Genomic DNA, 19396 nt, shown 5'->3' on the forward strand with positions numbered 1-19396 from the left:
ACGGAAAGTAAAGACAAAAATATGACTAGGTATTGTCCAGGATGGTTTAAGGTGATGATTGAGTAGCATATAGTCTACAATGGGTGGCAACTGATGCTCCAGTGGCATAGTTGCGACAGAACGTGCATCAAGAGTGTTTGTTGTGCTATCCTGTAAAAAGTAGTTAATTTGAAGAAGGTGCGATATGTTAATAATTGTTACACATTTTGATAAGAACAACTGCTTTGGTTTTGAACTTGTTTCCTGAAAGAAATACATGTACTTTTCCAAGAAGGATACTGTGGAAAACACCAGTTGTTTTGAATTGTGAACACACATTTGAAGAAAAGATTTGTTGTGTCCAGGGGAAAGACACAGTGGATGGAAAAGACTTTTTGTGTTATCTTGGACAGAATTTTGTTGAATCAGAACTGTGCTCAAAACAATCCTGAATTGATCCATGGAGAAGAGAGCCCAGCCCTGGTCACAAGGAGTATTTTAAAAAACGTTTACGTCTGAACTGATGTATTGTTTTATTGAACTAAAGATAGCCATACTTTCCTTGCATAATTCTGTTGTATGTATTAGTGTGAGCGTCAGAGACTTTTTGGACACTAGGTCACTTTTTTTTAAATTTAGTTTGCTAGGCACAGCTAACCTTATTAGGCTAGGGAGGGATAGGTGTTTATCCCATCCTTTTTCATTTAATTAATGGCACACCTTGAGAAAACTTTACCTTTGAGACTGTCTCACATTTCTGACCCCTCCCAGCGACCCAATACCATATACCTTAAGTATAGGGAAAAAAAGATGTAGTGGCTGGGGGCCTTCAGCAGAAGTCCCTCTGACCACTAAAATAAATAATAAACTCCCAGAAATATAGAAGGAAACATTAAAAAAAGAGCAGGGAGTCCCATAAAAAAATAGACTGAATAACCACAAAAATGGTATTATGCCCTAACACCAAGTGAGATGCATGATGCAAAATAACTGCTGGTATCCTTGCTGTAGAAACGGCTTAGAGGTTTACGTCAGGTTCGATATGAAATCCCCTACTTCCAACAGCCCTGAACCTGGATTCTGCTGGGTCTACAATGGTGCTCTATTCCCCTGTAGTCTGTGGGGCTTAAGGGAAAGATAGGATTGAGAATTTAAATGCTGAGTCTGCCAGACCTGCTTGTTGGCGGTATACGGGGCAAGGGATATTATGAACAAATTACTTACTGATCAGTAATAGTCCTTCCTCCCAGTCATCAACTTAGATACATCTTCTCCAGTGCCACTGTCTTCAGAAACATTTTTATCGACCAGAGAGTGCAGTACGGCTCCACGTCAGCACCGCTTGTTCACGTTTGGTACCCCTGTCATAGGACGTGATGTCATGGGCAGCAGGCATGGAGTCGGCTGTGACCCATGACCTAAGTTCAGTCTTTTTCCTAGCACTCAATATCTGAGGGACCGCAGAACAGTGGTAGATGAAGAAGCTGTCCATAATGAGGGGATGTGTATAACAAGGGGGGTGGTTACCGCCGTTCAAAGTTAAACCATTCTGAAAATGTGGAATGTAGTATTTAGAGGGAACTGTAGTGATGTTAGAAAGTGATCACCCTATTCCAAACCTGCAAGAACTAAAACATGAACTCGCATTTCTCTATAGAAAACAAAACAAATTAAATCATTCTCTATGTACCCTTATTACTCAGGGAGCATGTATTTATTTACATGTGATAAAAGAGACGAAGAAAATCATATTCACATCTTTAGGCAAAGCAGACTTTTTATGTTACATTTTGCCATAATGTATAAAGCAACAAAATACTAGACAATGTTAAACACTAGGATTGTCCATTTGAACGAAAAACAGAGGTTCTGTATTTAAGCACTATAACCAACATTTACATTTTTGGTTTGAAATATAGCTCTTGTGCACGAACCTATCTGCAGAGGAAAGTTTTGTTCCTGGTACATCAAGCGTAACTTGTTTCTCCAGCAAAAGTCTGTATATTGATATTGCTCCTGTAATTTACTAACAGAGCTCCAATATTATCTAGTGCAATTAAAGTATGTACTCATTGACCCAATTCTGAAAGCACTCACAGCAAGAAAGATGTATTGTGTTTATGTGGGCACTATTATGTACAAGACATTAGGGCCTGGCGAAACCACAGGAACAACAAATCAGTAAAATGAACAAAAGGGCAAAGCAACCACACTTAACAAAAAATGTGGTGTTATTTAGAAAGTGCTCAGTCTGGCTATATGCAATTTAATTTGAGCCAGCCAATTTTTGATGTTTTATGTTGAGGTCTTTACACATCAATGTAATGGTGGCCAATCCTTGGTCAACGTCGGGAACAGAAAACAATCCCTGATGTTTAACTGGAGACAGGCAAAGGCCTGCTACAGTGACGTTTCGGCCTTGGAAGTAACGGCCTTCTTCTGGGCCAGGAGGATGGTGGATGCCTTGGATAAATCCGGGCTAAGGAGAGAATGGAGTGAAGGAAAACGCTTGAACTGGATCGTATGGAAAAAAGAACCAGTTTCGCAGTGTATGATGTCCCTTGTTAAGGTGTGGAGGATGGTCGTTATTTGTATCCTCTGGGGCACCAGCTTAAGTGGAGGCGAAATAGACGTGGGACTTGGGCAAGAAGGGGTCCGTATATCCAGAAGGACGATCAAAGAGCCCGAAACATTTACATGGTGAAATGTATATCAGGCCGTGAGTCTAACTGCCTGTGAAGCTGCTAGCCGCCGCGAAAAAGCGTCCGGCCGGCACGGACGCTTGCCTCGAAATTGAGGGGATGGCCCGGACAAAAAGTAGTACACAAGATTGCTGCATGTACAGCAGCCCTCCATACACACACACACATGAAATCCAAGATGGCCACAAGCATTGCTCCAGGTTTAGTACTGCTAACCTTCTCTCCATGTGACCTGAGGGACCTGAGCCAGCCTAAGTTAGGAACACAGGTGCAGACTCTCACCTAGAGTCCTACCCAGGGGAAAGGGGAATCTCGCTACATAAACCTAGCAGCCTATTGTGGCAGTGTGGTTTGCAGGAGTAGGAGCCTGAAGTTTGATGAATACAGGTGGTGTAGACATAGGTAGCTGGAGAGGCTTTGCTGACAGTTGGAGATTGGAGAGTGGCAGATAAGGCAGTGGCTGTAAAGGTGTAGAGAGCTGGAGAGATGGCAGCAGGACCGAGGAGGCCAAGGCATTTATGTATGGGAAGAATATAGTAAGACTAGAGTAGAAAGGGGTGGGAGATTAGATGGGAAGGAGATGACGTGGTCAGAAGGGAAGAAGATAGTGATAATAACAAAAATGGCAGAGGTGTAAACCAATAAGAAGAATGTGGTCAAGGGGTATTAGGTAAAATTCTCTTTTTATTTAACTTGCCTAAATTTATGATAGAATAAGAAGACCGATTTAAAATCGGTAATTTGGTCTTTCTAAATCGATCATTTAAACACCATTAACCAACTTCCCTAGCCCATAATCAAACCCCCCATCCACTCCTCATCCTCCCCTCACTTAACTTGTTCGATTCAACGCTTCAATCCTCTCCGTGCGCCAGCCATCTTTGGGATGACTGCTGCTCCCTGTGACGCACACAAGTGCATGCTGGGGCTGACGGGTGCAGTCAGGCGAGGGACGTCTTGGGAGTAAGGTGTGTGTTTTGGCACGTGCATGTGTTTGCACATGTATGTGAGGGAGAGGTGGGTGAATGTGGTGGGAGCTGGGGTGCAGCTAAACATTTTTAATTTAGTGTTGAAGAATGAGTTAATTTTAATGTTAAAGGACATTTGTACCGCGTGCTATCACCATCAGAGTGGTCCCCTGGCGCTCTGGCGGCTCTAAAAGAGGGAGGGAGGGTAAGTTAATGGGAGAAAGTTGGAAAAAAGCCAGAGTGCCGTGATGTGCTGTTGGCGGCCTCAGCCCGGTGGGTCCGTTGGCTGGGCCTGGGGTGTTTGCGGCCGGTAGTCCTCGTGTACTGTTGTGCGAGTCTATGTGTTTTTTTTGTTTTGTTGTTGCAGTGTAGTGAAGTTTGTGCAGTTTGTTATGCTGTAGATTTGTGGTTGTGCTTGGTTTGTAGTTTGAGTGGTGTAAGCAGAGGAGGAAATGTTAGTTATTTTTTTGTTTTTTTTTTGTTTATTGTATCTGGTTACAAAAATAAGCTTTCACAAAACATACAACATTTTAAAATTATGAAAAGAAACCAACATTTTTTTTAAATAAATCCATTACAGATAAACCAATTTTTTCTTCATCCTTCAACTCTTAAACAGAAAAGAAACAGAAATAAAGAGAAATGAGAAAAGGAAGAGAAAGAAGAAGTTGAAGAAAAGAGAAGAGGAGAGAGAAGAAAGAGGGCAAGAGAAAGAGGGGAAATTGTTAGTGGAATTGGTTAGTTGGCATCTCTATCCTGAATTGACGATTTGGGCTTGCGTAATCTCTCCAGGTGGGTGCAGGGCACCCTGTGCCTCTGGTTAGGTCTGGGCCCATCCTGCATTCAAGGTCCCTTTCACGTCTCGCTGCCACCTCCACTAGCCTCCCTAACAACCCCACATGTTCCCTCCCACCTACATGGCCAGTGCACCTGCCAGTGTCCACAACTCAGTGTTCCACAACACGATGGTACCTAGTAGCAGCTAAGGGGTGGGTGAAGATGTTGGATGGGATTGGGTGGGGTTGTTGACTCCGTCTCCTTGGGTGTCGACTGTGTTCCACTCTGCCCGACGTCACCCATCCAGGTGTCGTGGGTGCTTCTCAGTCGGTTCTGGGAGCTTGTCAGTGTCCTTTCCGGTTTAGTCAATTCTTTTTCCTTTCTGTTGTTTCGGTTTTCAGTCTGAGTCTGTGGTGTTGAAGAGCCAGGTTTTTAGTAATTTTCTGAATTTTAGGTGATCTTCGGTGTTTCTTATTTCTTTTGGGATGTTGTTCCAGGTTTTTGCGGCTTAGTGGTAGAAGGCGGTGCCTCCGAGTTTTTTCTTAATGTATGGTTTTAGTTCCAGGCGGATTTCGTTGCTTGACCTGAGGGGTCTTGTTGGCTTGTAGATTGTTATTTTTTTTTGTAGGAATTCTGCTCCTAGTCCACAGATTGCCCTGTGCGTTATGCATATTGTTTTGAAGGTGATGCAATGTTTTACTGGGAGCCAGTTTAGTGTTTTGAGGGCAGGGTTGATGTGGTCTCTTCTGGATAGTTTGAGGAGTAGTCTGGCCGCTGTATTTTGGATCCGTTGTAGTTTCTTCAGGAGGTATTCCGAGGTAGAGGCTGTTTGCATAGTCGATTCTTGACATGATGAAGACGACGATAATGTGTGTTTTGGGCGTGAAGGAGAGGAAAGGTAGAATTCCTCTTGCCATGTGGAGGAGGAAGAAACATTTCTTGACTGTTGCATTTATTTGTGGCTCTAATGTTAGGGTGTTGTCCATCAGGACTCCCAGATGTTTTACTACCTTAGATGGTGATGGTGCGGTTCCCATTTTCGTTGGCCATGGGATGGCGGTTTCGTTCTCTTGGTTTTTGGATACGATCATGATTTCTGTTTTTCCTGGGTTGATTTTCAGGTTGTTGGCATTCATCCAGCTGAAGACTTCTTTTAGACAGTCGGTTAAGTTTGAATGATCGGCTTTGGTGTCTTTGATTTTGTAGATGATTTTAGTATCATTTGCGTAGTTGTAGCATGTAATGTTGTATTTCATGAAGATTCTGATAACTGGGGTCTGGTAGATTTTGAAGTACAGTGGTGATAGTGAGGATCCTTGTGGCACTCCACAGTCGTTAACTCGTGGGGTGGATTTGAAGGGTTTAATCCATACGGTTTCTGTTATATCTGCTAGGAATGATTTAGTCCAGCGTACTGCTGTCTCTGTTATGCCTATGTCTTCTAGTCTTTTGGTTAGGGTGTCATGGCTAACTGTGTCGAAGGCTGTGGAGAGGTCGAGCAGAATAAGGGCTGAGGTTGTGTTTGAGTCTGCGTTTATTTTTAGGTCATCCCAGATGGATAGTAGTGCTGTTTCCGTTCCTCTTGTGGGTTTGAAGCCGACTTGTGCTTGGTCTAGCAGGTGGTGCTTTTCAACGTGTTCTTGGGTTAGTTTGTATACGTAGGTTTCCAGGAGTTTTGCCGGGTAGGGGATGTTTGAGATCGGTCTGTAGTTAGAGAGGTCATCTATGTCGCTGCTTGTGTTTTTCAGAAGTGGTTTGATGTATGCTGATTTGAAGGTCCTCGGTACAGTTCCTGTTGCTAGTGATAGATTTAGAAGGTTTCTGTAATATTCTGCTGGCGTTCCTTGTGCAAGGAATGATTTGTAGATGTCTGGGGGACAGGGATCCATGGGTGAACCCGCTTGCTTGCTCTGATTTACCAGCAATGCGAATGCCTCTGCTGATATTTCAGGAAAGTTTTTGAGTTTTTGTTGTGGTTCTGAGTTAGGTTTGTTTGGTTGTATGTTGTGGTTGGTTGGCCTCTCTTGAATAGTTTGTCGGATGTCATTGATTTTTTTCTTGAAGTGGTCTGCCAGGTCATTGCATAGGTTCTCCGAGGGGGATGGGGTGTTGTCACAGCCTGGTGGGTTTCTCATTTCTTTAATGATGTTAAACATTTCTTATTGTGTGTTGGTGGCATTGGTGATTCTGTCATCATAATGCCTTCTCTTTGCTTTTTGAATTTCCTTCTTGTATGCATGGATTTGTTTCTGCAACAGTATTTTCTTGTCTGGGTTGTATATTTTCCTCCATTCCAGTTCCATCTTTTTGTTTTTCTTTTTCATAGTGCTTAATAGTGGGGTGAACCATTTTGCCATTGCTCTCTTTTTTGATAGTGTGGTTTTTCTGGGGCGATCTTGTCAATTGTATCTGCAATCCATTTGTGTAATAGCTCCGCTTTCATGTCTAGGTCATCTAGCTCTAGTTCTGAAGTTGAGGGTTTGGTTAACTGCAGTTGTTCGAATAGGTTCCTTTCTTTGACGTCTTTCCAGTTTCTTTTTCTGGTAGTTGCGAGTTTAGGAGGTTGGATGAAGACTTGAGTAGGCAGAGTGATCACGAATGGGATGATGAGATGGTCGCTCCATGGTATTTGTATCGGCGGTGCCGTGGTGATGAGTTTTTCCTTAGCGAAAATTGCGTCAAGGGTGTGTCCTGCCGAGTGTGTTGCCCCTTTTATTAGTTGTCGTAGTTTTATGGTGGTGAGTTGTTCAATCAGTGAGTTTTGGGAGTTGGCATGAGTGTCTTCGAACCAGATGTTGAAGTCCTCCTGGATGATTGGGTGTTCGCGGTTAATGGCTATGTTGGTGATGGCTTCTACGAAGTTGTCGACGAAGGATGCATCATAAGCTGGTGGTCTGTACACCAAGATGAATGTGATGTTGGTTTTGGGCTCGCTGTTAGGTGTATAACCATGGTTTCGCAGTTGAGGATGTTCAGTGGTTCGTCTGTTTTTATTTTTAGGTGTTCTTTGAATGCTATTGCGATGCCTCCTCCTTTTTTGTTTTTCCTGTTTATTTGAAGGCATTTTAAGTTTGCTGGAAGGCAGCTTTGGAGTGTGATTTTGTAGTTGTCGTCCAGCCATGTTTCTGTGATGAATAGGATGTCCATGCCGTTGTGATCAAGTAGGTTGTAGATCTCTGCAGAGCTGTAGAGTGTTTTGACATGGATCTTGTGTTTATTAGATTGCAGTGGAGTTTGGAGGTGTAGTTTGGTTTGGCTTTTCTTGTTAGGGTCGTCTTCTGATCTTGTTGAGGTGTAGGTTTCGGGGTGTCGGCGTCCTCGAATAGTTCTTCTAGTTTTTGTCTTGGGTTTTTGTTTTCATCAGGTTCGTCTTCCAGGAGTTGTGGTTGTCGACTGGAAGTTCTTCTAGCTTTGGTGATGTAAGGTGTTATCGCTTTGGTCATGTGTTTGTTGTTTCTGGTGTTCATCCTTCTTCTGCGTGATTTTGTTAGGTTGTTTGATGTTGCCGCTTCTAGCGTTGGGTTGGTTTGGTCTGGTGAGCAGTTGTCAGTGAGGTATGGAGTTAAGTAGAGGGATTTGTCTCTTCTCTCAGTGTTGGTTTGATTTTTGTTCCTGTCTGTGGGGGTGTGTTTTGTAGTTGTGGTTGTTTGTTGCAGTTCCGGAGTGTTTGTTCTTTCTTCTCTTTTTCTTTCCCTCAGGATGGGTCGTTTGCGCGGAATTATAAGATTCAGAGTTGTTTAGTCTTCATTTGTTTGCTGATGTCCAGTTGGTTCTGCTTTGGTCTGATTGTCTTGTGGTGTAGTACTGGGTGTGGATGCTGTCCGCTACCGGTTTTAGTCTTTGTCTGTAGGTGGTATTTCCGGCTGATGTTGCCTATTCGTTCAGTCGCTGTCTTGGTGGGGGTATGGGAGGTGGTTAAGGGTTATATAGTTATATATAGTTGGGTGTTGTCGGTGGCTCTCTTTAGTCTCTGTCTCCCTGAACGCGGTTCACTGCGGTGAGTTAGCCATGCAGGTTTAGGAAGGACATGCACTAGTTGAAGAGTGACTTTGAGGGACGCAGCTAGGAGTTACGCCTTATGAGGCGTGAGCCCCTAATCGGAATATCACTCCACAGTAGTTCAATGGTGGGTTCTGTCTCACTTTACAGTGAGCTGGTAAGTGAATTTGAGAGACCTGTATAGTGGGGGGAGGCCTATCAATACAATCTGAGTATCACACAATGCAATTTGGGGACAGAACCCCTGCTAAACTTGAGAGACCTGTATAGTGGGGGGGAGGCCTATCAATACAATCTGAGTATCACACAATGCAATTTGGGGACAGAACCCCTGCTAAACTTGAGAGACCTGTATAGTGTGAGAGAGGCCTATCAATGCAATCTGAATATCTCTTAATGCAATCTGGACATAGAAGCCCTGCTAGATTTGAGAGGCAGGCCTATTAATGCAATCTGAGTATCAGACAATGCAATTTGGAGACAGAACCCCTGCTATACTTGAGAGACCTGTATCGTGGGAGAGAGGCCTATCAATGCATTCCAAACATCATACAGTGCAATTTGGAGACAGAACCCCTGCTACGCTTGAGACACCTGTATAGTGGAAGAGAGGCCCATCAATGCAATCTGAACATCATACAATGCAATCTGGACACAAAACCCTACTAGATTTGAGAGACCTGTATAGTGCGAGAGAGGCCTATCAATGCAATCTGAATATCATACAATGCAATCTGGACACAAAAACCCTACTAGATTTGAGAGACCTGTATAATGGGGGAGAGGCCTATCAATGCAATCTGAATATCATACAATGCAATCTGGACACACAACCCTACTAGATTTGAGAGACCTGTATAGTGGGACAAAGGCCTATCAATGCAATCTGAATATCATACAATGCATTCTGGACACAAAAACCATATTAGATTTGAGAGACCTGTATAGTGGGAGAGAGGCCTGTCAATGCAATCTGAATATCATACAATGCAATCTGGACACAAAACCCTACTAGATTTGAGAGACCTGTATAGTGGGAGAGAGGCCTATCAATGCAATCTGAATATCATACAATGCAATCTGGACACAAAACCCTACTAGATTTGAGAGGCAGTCCTATCAATGCAATCTGAGTATCAGACAATGCAATTTGGAGACAGAACCCCTGCTATACTTGAGAGACCTGTATCGTGGGAGAGAGGCCTATCAATGCATTCCAAACATCATACAATGCATTTTGGAGACAGAACCCCTGCTACGCTTGAGAGACCTGTATAGGTCTATACAGAGGTGGGGAGGTCTGTGTCTAGCCGGTCAGATTTGTACAGTATTAAATAATGATTAAATTGTGTCTAAGTTGAGGGTGAGGGAGAGAGAGATGCAGTGGAGAGTAATCACCTTGTTTACTATGGGTTTGGTAAGTGGCTCGGATTCTAGGGTAGAGTAGTTACTCTACTCCTGACCCGGGCCACTCCTACCTTAATGGTCCTTGTAGTTGATGGTTGACGGCTGGCCACTGGCTTCCCCTGCAGACACCTGCTGACACTTCTTGGAGCCGCCTCTGTTGGAGCCGCCCTTGGCCTTAGGGCCCCTTAGCCGAAGGGCTGCACTGGCAGAGGACTGCCCTGGGAGGAGCATTAATGAGGGCCGAGAGGACCAATGGGAGCACAGGAGCGTTTCAGCAAGGGGTAAGGCCTTTGCCGTTTACACCGGCAGAGAATCCACCAATCAGGGCCTGGGGAGGGCTAGGGAGGTGGGACTGGGGAAGGGGAGCAAGGAGAGGGTGTCGGGAAACGCTGCGCCGGGTGAAAAGGCAAGAACAAGTGGCTATGGAGCACAAGAAAGCAAAATAAAGCTGCTGGGGCCCACCAAAATGGAGGAAGAATGGAATATTTGGTGCAGGGCAGCGGAGAGGGTGTAGGGACCCTAAAATGCAGGACCCTGGCCAATTAACACAAAGTAAATTCGAAAATCGACAGAGTTTCAAGTGCTTCCTTGTACAGGAGATGCCAGTTAAGATCAAATTGTACATTTCTGATCATACTCTGAGGAACAACACACTTCAATGGAAATTCTAAAAAGCAGTCTGTAGAAACAATAGCCAAAGTCAGTTCTAGGAAACGCACAACCCAAAATCCATAATCAGGAGCACAGTGCATGAAAAACACACCAACAGCAGGCAGGCTGGTGTTGAGGAAAACCAGATGATCCAAACACAAATGCTGGGAGAATGCTGCTTTTCAGCTATTGGATTGCCATAGGCTGGGGGAGTGTCCTGGTTACTGTTCATTTCATTTCCGTGCAGAGATGACTAACAGCATGGGTGATATAGGTTTTCTAGCTGAATAGTAGATCTCCCAATTGCCAGGGAAGACACTGTCATGGAAAGAATGACCACTGATTTTAAGGCGAATTGGTGAACAATATATTAATAACAAGCAAATAGCAGAACAAAACAAACCAATGACAATATGAGACTTTGCCGCAAGTGAGAACCCCCCTCTCTACAGCTGAATATACGGTTCTATGTCATAATCCCACTTTTTAAATCCTGAACACAAAAAAGAGACTCAATTTTTGCGCTGCTTTTGTGCAGGTTTTAAAATGCGGTATTATTATATTGAACCCACCTCCTTGACCAACCCCACCCTCTTTCGCTCATTAATCAGTGGTGTAACCCCCAGAAGCAAACCATTCCCCAACCAACCCACCTTCCCACATCTAAACATGCATTCTCCCTACACATACTCATACATACACATACACGCACACAGTCATACAGTGTCAAACTTACCCGTCACTCCCACGTCGAGTCAGCTGGGTCACACAGTCCTGTCAGCCCCTGCACACACTTGTGTGCGGCAGGCGCTTGACAGTCCAATTTAGAAAGACTGCTCCATGCGGTAACTGCGCAGTCTTTCTAAATCAGTCTTTTTTCCATCCGGAAAGAAGAAAAGGGTCTTTTGACCTAGGACCGAATATACTCCTCAAAGGTTCACACACGGTTTGAGGCAGGTGAGCATGCTTACAATATGATGACTTCTGTCTACTAAATCTGTTTTTACTGAGAAAGCGGGAGCCTAAAACACGTTTACATATGCCAATCAGAAGCAATAGATGTGAAAGTGAGCATAACTTCCCGCTAGGCGAAGAGCCTTCACTGCAAAGACATACACAGTAAAGTCTAAAGCTTCACCTTGCACAAACAAGAAACAGTGGTTTAAACATGGCAGTTTGCAGTGCCTACCAGATGTTATAAAGACACAGTATACTAGAGGAGTACATCAAATGTTCATTTCCAGGCTTTGCCCCAAAACACCAATCTTTGTGCTGCACAAGCAGACAAGTCTTCAAGTGGGCAGGCTCCCGCTGCAGCCTGAAAGGTAGGGACAGGCAAGTTGGAATGGCAGAGGTGGCAACAGATAAGGATGAAGTGGCTAAAGATTTGGTAGTAAAGAAGTTGGAGGAAATTATTATTAGAACAGCCCAAGATAGTAGAGAGGAACTGGAGGTAACAAGGACAGCCTGAAGTGGTAGAGAGGAGATTGTGACTAAGGATAGCCCAAAGTGGCAGAGAGGTAGTGTTAGTGGCAAGGATAGTTCGAGGTGGTAGAGAGCAGGTGGTGATGTTGAGAACAGTCCAATGTGGTAGAGATCAGGGGTGGTGACAAGAACAGCGCACAGAGGTAGTTCGGATTTGGTGGCCGTAAGACCTTGCCAAAGTGGCAGTGAGGCGACAGTGATGCATACAGAGAAAAAGGTAGTTGCAGAAGCAAAGGAGTAGGTGACCTGAATGGCAAAAAAGGTTGAATGTAGGAAGAAGGCTAATAAGCAGACTTGTAAAGGCTGCAAGGTGTAGGAGAATAAGAAGGATTAGCTGTTTATATTGATGAGAGGAAGAAGAGGAAAGACAGGTTAATAAAGAAAAGGGCCAAGACTTTATTAAAGAACTACTCTGCGAGGTGGAATACTTGGAAATTATCAGCCAGTTAGAGGTGTATGGTTCCAAAGATCCTGGTAAGGCCCAATGCAGGAGATGGGAGAATGTTCCAATGGAGGTTAGGCGCTTTAGAGGTATCTCAGGGAGGAGGTGGAGCGGTCTTACTGAAACAGAAAGGCTAGTAGGAATTGATCCATCTGCTTCGCTCCTAGCTGAGCCGGTTCCATGTGTTAATTCCGCTGAGAAAATATAGCGATGCAAAAATATCGCCATATTTTTGCGGCACAATTCACACATGGACCGTGCGGGGGACACCCCCACAACCCCTGCATCGTTTTTGTATGTGTGGGGGACACCCCTGCAACCCCCGCTCCCACATAATGTCCCCAACAAAAATATCGCCTATGGCAAACCAAACAGCCTTATCTACGGCGATATTTTTGTTGGGGATATTATGTAGTGATACCGCTGAGCCCTGCACTTTCTTTGAACAGAACAGGGGAATATTGCATGTCTTAGAGACTGAGTTAGTCATCGGTACGAGAGCCCCGAACGCCCACAACTAGCTTGGTTGAGCAGAAGGGTTCTGGTCACCCTTGAGACTGTAACATCAGAGAGGAGTGAAGGAACCCCTCAATTTAATGAACTAGAACTATTGCTGTGGAGGATCAAAGGTCCAACTGCTCACATTAAGGGTGAGCAAGATAGAGAGAAACATTTTGGGGACGGCCATCCTATTTAGTTACTTCATATGAGAATGTCCCAGGCTTTCAATTTGAGTTATCCCTTCTGTGTATACAGTTCTCAAATCAAGTGTTGAAACTGTTGTGCTTAGTCTTGGGATCCTTCTTAATTGAAAGAGTCATCTATGTAACAAACACACAAAGAATTGTAGCAGAGACTCATAACACTTTTCATTTACCTCAGACATTTTTAAAAATTACTAAGACCCAGCTTCTGCCCCTTATAAAGCAAGCATACGGTTCCCAGTAGCCGGAATGGATAATGCAAAATGCAGAAATGCAAATGAAAGGTTTATGTAGAGTCTAAGCCCAATCAACAACATGTGACTATCATCCTGGCATTCTCTTAGCCCTAGAGTCTGACACAAACTAATCATTATGATAGCTATAACTATACCTATTTGTTGTTTGTATTTCTGTAGCTTCTTTCGAGCTTGCTTGGTGTTCTTGTGCCCCTCTGCCACCTGTTCCACAAGTTCTCTCATTTCCTTCTCTTCTTGAAGACGATTCTCTGCATACTGGCGCATGAGTTCTTCAGTCTAAACACAAAATAAATACAATGACATGCATTAGTGATGACATGGATATTTTCAGGTAGTGATTTTCAGGGCACATAACCCCTGAAGTAAACAAAGATGGATGAGTGCTTCCTTACTTACATAGTACTCAAGTCACTGGAACAATTATTAGTCTTAATGTTACAGCTATTCCTAATGAGGAAGGTGAAGAAGAGGCTAATACATTGAGCGGCAGCAAACACCAACTGCTAGAAATTCCCAACAAGTGGTTTCTGTACAATACACTTGGGGCAACATAGTTTGAACTGCGCCATCAGATAAGGGCACATCTGTCCGTTTTGTTTCCTACAAATATGCAAACACTCCCAACAAAGAAGAATAGGTAGTAACACATAAGCTGTTGTCTGACCCTTCTTGCCGTGGCCACTGTTGCATTGAGGTATTCAACCTACAGGCATCAGTAGCACATGCCACACAGAGGAGCTCTACTACTGTGTTATCTGAAGGGCCTATATACATGCACCAACAACTTTCCTTTAGGTCCAGCACTGGTGCTAGGAAAGATTGGCTTTTTGCTGTTTTCCTCCCATAGACTTCTTTGTATGGGGAAAGTGATCAGTCCCTAAGACTTTCAGTGATGGGAGACTATGAGACTCATTACAGGTTTGCCGGTAATGCCGGCGGGATACCAGCAAACCTGCCTTACCACCTCCACTGCCTGATAGCCCGGTTTTACTGTCATATTATGGGCGGTGGAGTGACAGTAAGTTCCCATTTTGCTTTCTGGGGCAAAGTGGCGGTCTATGTGTGTGGCCAAATGTGGAGGATGGGACTAAATGGTCCCAGTCCATATCCATGTCGCTGACTGACTGTTGCTGGGCAGAATGTTTGACCAGTGGTTGTCCATGACTGGACAGGCCCTACTAGTTTGAATGGTGCCGACTGGTGGCCTCTGCAGTCCAAATCGTGGGAAAAAAGGAAAACTTCTACAACCATTCAGCAGATCATCGTTGGCACCAAGACCCCTACGAATAAGTGTAGTGTAGCGAATTGCAATATTCAGTCACTTCTACCAAGAGAGGAGCCTTTTCCTGTGAGGATAGGGAGATTAGCCTGCTACGCAATAACCTCCCTAGGGGTAGAGGCAAGCGGGACCTCATTGGGAGAAACTCCCTCTTGGGGGACCAGGACTCCATTCCAATGAGGAACTCCCTAACACACTTACCTATAAACCATCAGTAATAACATCTGCTGGAAGAAAATATGAAGAAAAAATTGATATATGTTATTGTCATGTAGAACCTTTGAATAAACATGCAAAACAATAACTTCTATAGTACTGAGACGAAGAAAACCACTAGAGTAATACAGATTGCAAGCAGAACAGAGAGGAAGGACTTTGACGATGCACTGGGTAAGTCCCACTGCATTGTCATGAATCTAAGAGGAGGAGACCTGGGGGAGTAAGAGACGCACAGCTTCCAAACTCAGAAGGAAGCTGGCATCCAAATTCGGACCAGTGGCAACCTAAAGGAGAAGAAGCTGAAGGACTGCTGAGCCTCAAGCAGGAGGTGGTGGTGTGACCAAAAGACCATGGATTTGAGAATACTCGTCCCAGTAATCACCAGCTGATAAGGATCAGGGAGAATCATTATTAGAATAGTCATACTCATCCCAGTAATTAACGAGTAGTGGAGCAGAGAGTAAATCATGACTGGAATTCTCACATCCATCCCAGTAAATGTCAAGAGTTGGAATTGCCTCATAGAAGTGAGAGTCAATATTGGAATTGTCCAACTTCTCACAGACAAGGGGGGTCATTATGAGCTTGCCAGTATCCCGCTGGTAATTCCGGCGGGATGCCGGCAAACTGACCCTACTGTTTGAACCGCCTGATATCTTGGAATTACCAGGATACTCCAGGGGGCGGAAACGCCAGTAAATCCCCATTCTATGGAGTCCCGTAGGACTCAATGGAAGGGATTGCCGGAGTTACCGGCACCAGCAATACCAATGCCATTAATTCCAGTATTTATTTGCCAGTGGGGGCCTTAATTACCTCAAGTTCTTGACTTGTGTTTTGGCAGTCCGAAAAAATTGGCAGTGCCGGAATTACTGGCAATTTTACCAGCAATTTTTCCAAACCAGCAAAACTGTAATGAGGCTCAAGGCCAAGAGATAGAAACTCAGAATAAGAGGGAGAGACATCCTGTTAAACCTAGTCAGAAAGAACACTGCAGACTGAATAAAGAGAACGTAGCAAATTGGAATAAGAAAAGAGCAGAGTGGTTCGCAGGGAAACCAGCCAATACTACAAAAACAAAGAATAAGCAAGAGAGAGAACGAGCGTGCCAATGGCACCAGTGAAAAATTCAGGAGCCCATTATCTGAACTAAATCACTTGGTAAAAGCAGTCACTAAGAAATGTCTATGACTATTTTGTTGAAGTGAACTTTCTGGGAAATCATCACACAGGAGAAGGGAGTCATTCTACTGTGCCTTATCTGTTTTTAATAATTGTAGGATCAGGACGATTAGTTTGGACAGAGGACAGATCTTCCTTTTGGACTCTCTGACTCACCGACGACTGACAAGCACCTCAGTTAGTTTGTGTTAGATAGGGAAAACCCAGAGATTATGGCCAGTTAGGCGTTTTTCTTTCCTTTTGAATAAAGAACAACCAGTAAAAATGGAAGATCACAGTCTGTTTCCTTCATCTGACCCGCCACAAAAGCCTACTCAAGACCTGAGGACAACAGTTGCAGCTGCCCAGCATTGCTTCTAGCCAGGTCCTGGTGAAGCCTTGCTCCTCAACCTGATCTTAAGAAGATCCTCATTTGTGCTGCGACCCTGGACCGGTGGTAACAACCAGTCTTATAACGAACTAATATGGCCAGCCCTGCTAATTTAAAAACAAATGATTCGGAGACCCTGAGTGTCCAGGTGTGGTCTTCCTTTCCTGAATTCTCGGCTGAAGCTGTTTTTACAGTGGCTAGTCAACTTAAATCAGCATCTCCTTTGGAATCCGTTCCACTTAAGGTACTTAAAGATATTCTGACCACCATTATCTCTTGGCTTACGCTGGCAGTTAATCAATCCTGCCAGCTAGGCGGTTGCCAGTGATGGGGTCGAAAGCAAAAGGATCGAATGCCTTTTGATCGACAGTCAACGAATCGAAAAAAAGGGTCGAATTTTTTTTTTTTATGGGGGGGTTCCCCTCCAACCCCCCGTTTTCTTTATTAAATACATTTTTTTACCAACCCAAACTAAAAAATATATATAAATAAATAAAAAAAATTGACCTTTTTATTCGATCCTTTTGCATTCGAGCAAAAGGTCATTCGATCCTTTTTTTTTGATCGTTTGACTGGACACCCAGCTAGGCTTTATCCCTAAAGAACTAAAACAAGCCACTGTTATTCCTCTTCTCAAAAAGCCATGTTTGGATGTTTCTGTTCTGGCTATCGTCCCATCTCTCTTCTCCCATTTCATATGAAGCTACTGGAATCTTTGGTCCCTCCCCTTCTATCCTCGTTTCTTAACCTCTTTATTCTTTGAATCCTTTCAGTCGGGTTTACGTCCCCCGGACGGGAGACACGTGTGTGTCCTGGTGTCGTTGGTTGACGATCTCACCATGCTGGTTGAGCAGGATGGGGTGTGAGCTCTGATATTAATAGATCAGCATTGAACACGGTCGACCACTCCATCCTGCTGTCCCGCATGGCCCTAGCAGGCCTCTCTGGACTGGACCTGGCATGGTTCTCATCTTTCCTGACAGAAAGGGGTCAATCTCTTTCCCTTCCTCCATTCACTTCTTCTGTCTGCTCACTTTCTTGTGGTGTCCCTCTATATTCGGCTGTTGATTGAGCTCGTCCACTCCCAGGCTTCCGGTGCCACTCTTATGCTGATGACACCCAGATCCTGGTGCGTTTAGACCTTGACCAGTCTGAGGTGTCTGTTCGGATATGTGAGTGCCTGAGGGCCGTGCGAGATTTGATCGGCCGCAACTGGCTGAAGCTGAACAGGGACAAGACAGTGATTCTCGTGGTGGGGTCCCCTCCGGATCCTTCTCTCTGGTCTCCCACTTTCTGGCCCAAGAATTTGGGTGATTTACCCTGCCTCACTCTCTATGGCCACCCAGGTGAGTGCTGTTTGCAAAGTAGGCCACTTTCTGCTACGGGTGTTACGCAAGGTGTGCCCTTTTTACCTGTCCATCTGCGCCCCCGGGTGGCTGCCTCTGTGGTGATCAGCCGGATTGATTACTGTAATGCTTTGTTCCTGGATCAACCTCTTGGGCCCATACATCGGTTCAAGCTTCTTCAAAATCTGGCAGCTATGGTGCTACATCCACCCCCTATGGATCTTACATCAGTCCTGTGCTATGCACCTGGCATTGGCTCCCGGTGGCCAAAAGGTTTGAATTTAAGTCGCTGTGCTTAGTTCCTTGTTCCTGTCCCGAGAGGATAGCTCAGGGACAACGCGGTCGCCTTGGAAGAAAGACGACACGGAGCACCACAGGTTCGATCCCCGGGCCCGCGCTTAGAAACCTCTGGGTATTAAGCGTGTTATAAATAACCTATCATATCATATCATATCATATTATAGAGCTTTCTATGGTCAAGGAATTGTAAAACAAGTTCTCGCATTATTTCCCAGGTCGTTCCCTTCGTTCCGAAAATGCTTACCTAGTTGTGATGACCAAATTTCGTCTTTCTAGGGTGTGAGGCTGAGCTTTTTTTGGTCTCTGCCAAATTGTGGAACAACGTACCTATATCTCAGAGACGTATTGAAAATCATCTTCTCTTTCATTGATTCCTTAAACCAGTTTTTTTTAGGCCTTTTATAGTGTTCCTGTACAGTGGCTTTTTTGTTTTATTGTGCTATTTCCTTGCGCCAAGATGCCCTTGGGGTGAATGTGCTCGCTATAAATCTTGTTAATATAACACAATATAACAGTCTCGACCCCTGCTCGAGGATCCATGTCTGCTGAGCCTTCAGAAGTGTCCCTAGACCACCCAGTGAACTGACAAGCTCTCTTGTGGGCTATCTCACTGCATCCGTCGGCATTCTGAGTGCATCCTTGGAATTTGGAGGATCTTTCTTTTTATTCATTTATTTCATGAATATTACAGAGCAGAGGATGAGTGTCCATAACAATAGGTGAGACGATGTGGATATAAGACCAGATGATGCGTAAGAGGTAGAAACATGAACCAAGGACAAGGACAGTACAGCATGATATAAAAACAAGATAGTTGAAGAAGTGCTAGGTTTTAGGGGCAAAGGGTGAGGAATGAGTGCCATGGGGTTGTCGTAGAAAAGTAGGGGGAGAGGAGAACAGGGAGATGTGGTGGCATATGCAAATGGTTCTATTGAAATAAGAAGAGCTAGGATGTTGGATTTAAATGGAGATAGAGTGGAAATAGTGCGAAGAGGGAGAGAAAGAACATTCTAGACTAATGGAGCGAGGAGAGGAAGAGAGTGGAAATGAGAGGTATAACAAGGGGCACAAGAGGTGGCAAGGAGGTGTGTGGAGGATGATTGTTTGGAGTGAGGGAGAGAGTAGGAAGTGAGATGGCCCGATAGGTATGGTGGGGCATGTCCGTGTATTGTTTTGAAGATGATGAGAATGTAATCATATGTTGCCCTCTGTCTCATAGATAACCAGCCTAACTAACGGCGGGCCAGGGAGGCGGAGGTGAAGTGGGATGGTTGAAGAGTCTACAGAGCGCAAAGTTGAGGACTTTGTCCAGAGGTGAAAAAGCATAGC

General features: G+C 44.4%; 1 protein-coding gene across 2 annotated transcripts in view; it reads right to left on the bottom strand.

Annotated features, from left to right (window-relative positions):
• CFAP99 (cilia and flagella associated protein 99) overlaps positions 1-19396 on the bottom strand; it is a 947596-nt gene that overhangs the window by 398725 nt on the left and 529475 nt on the right. For both annotated transcript variants that reach the window (XM_069632119.1, XM_069632120.1), the window contains one exon: positions 13506-13647. In XM_069632119.1, coding sequence (XP_069488220.1) covers positions 13506-13647 — 142 coding nt within the window. The remainder of the gene's footprint in view (positions 1-13505; positions 13648-19396) is intronic.

The sequence above is a fragment of the Ambystoma mexicanum genome, chromosome 6q (genome assembly GCF_040938575.1).
Source record: "Ambystoma mexicanum isolate Mex_15411 chromosome 6q, UKY_AmexF1_1, whole genome shotgun sequence".
In the NCBI taxonomy this organism is placed as follows: Eukaryota; Metazoa; Chordata; class Amphibia; order Caudata; family Ambystomatidae; genus Ambystoma; species Ambystoma mexicanum.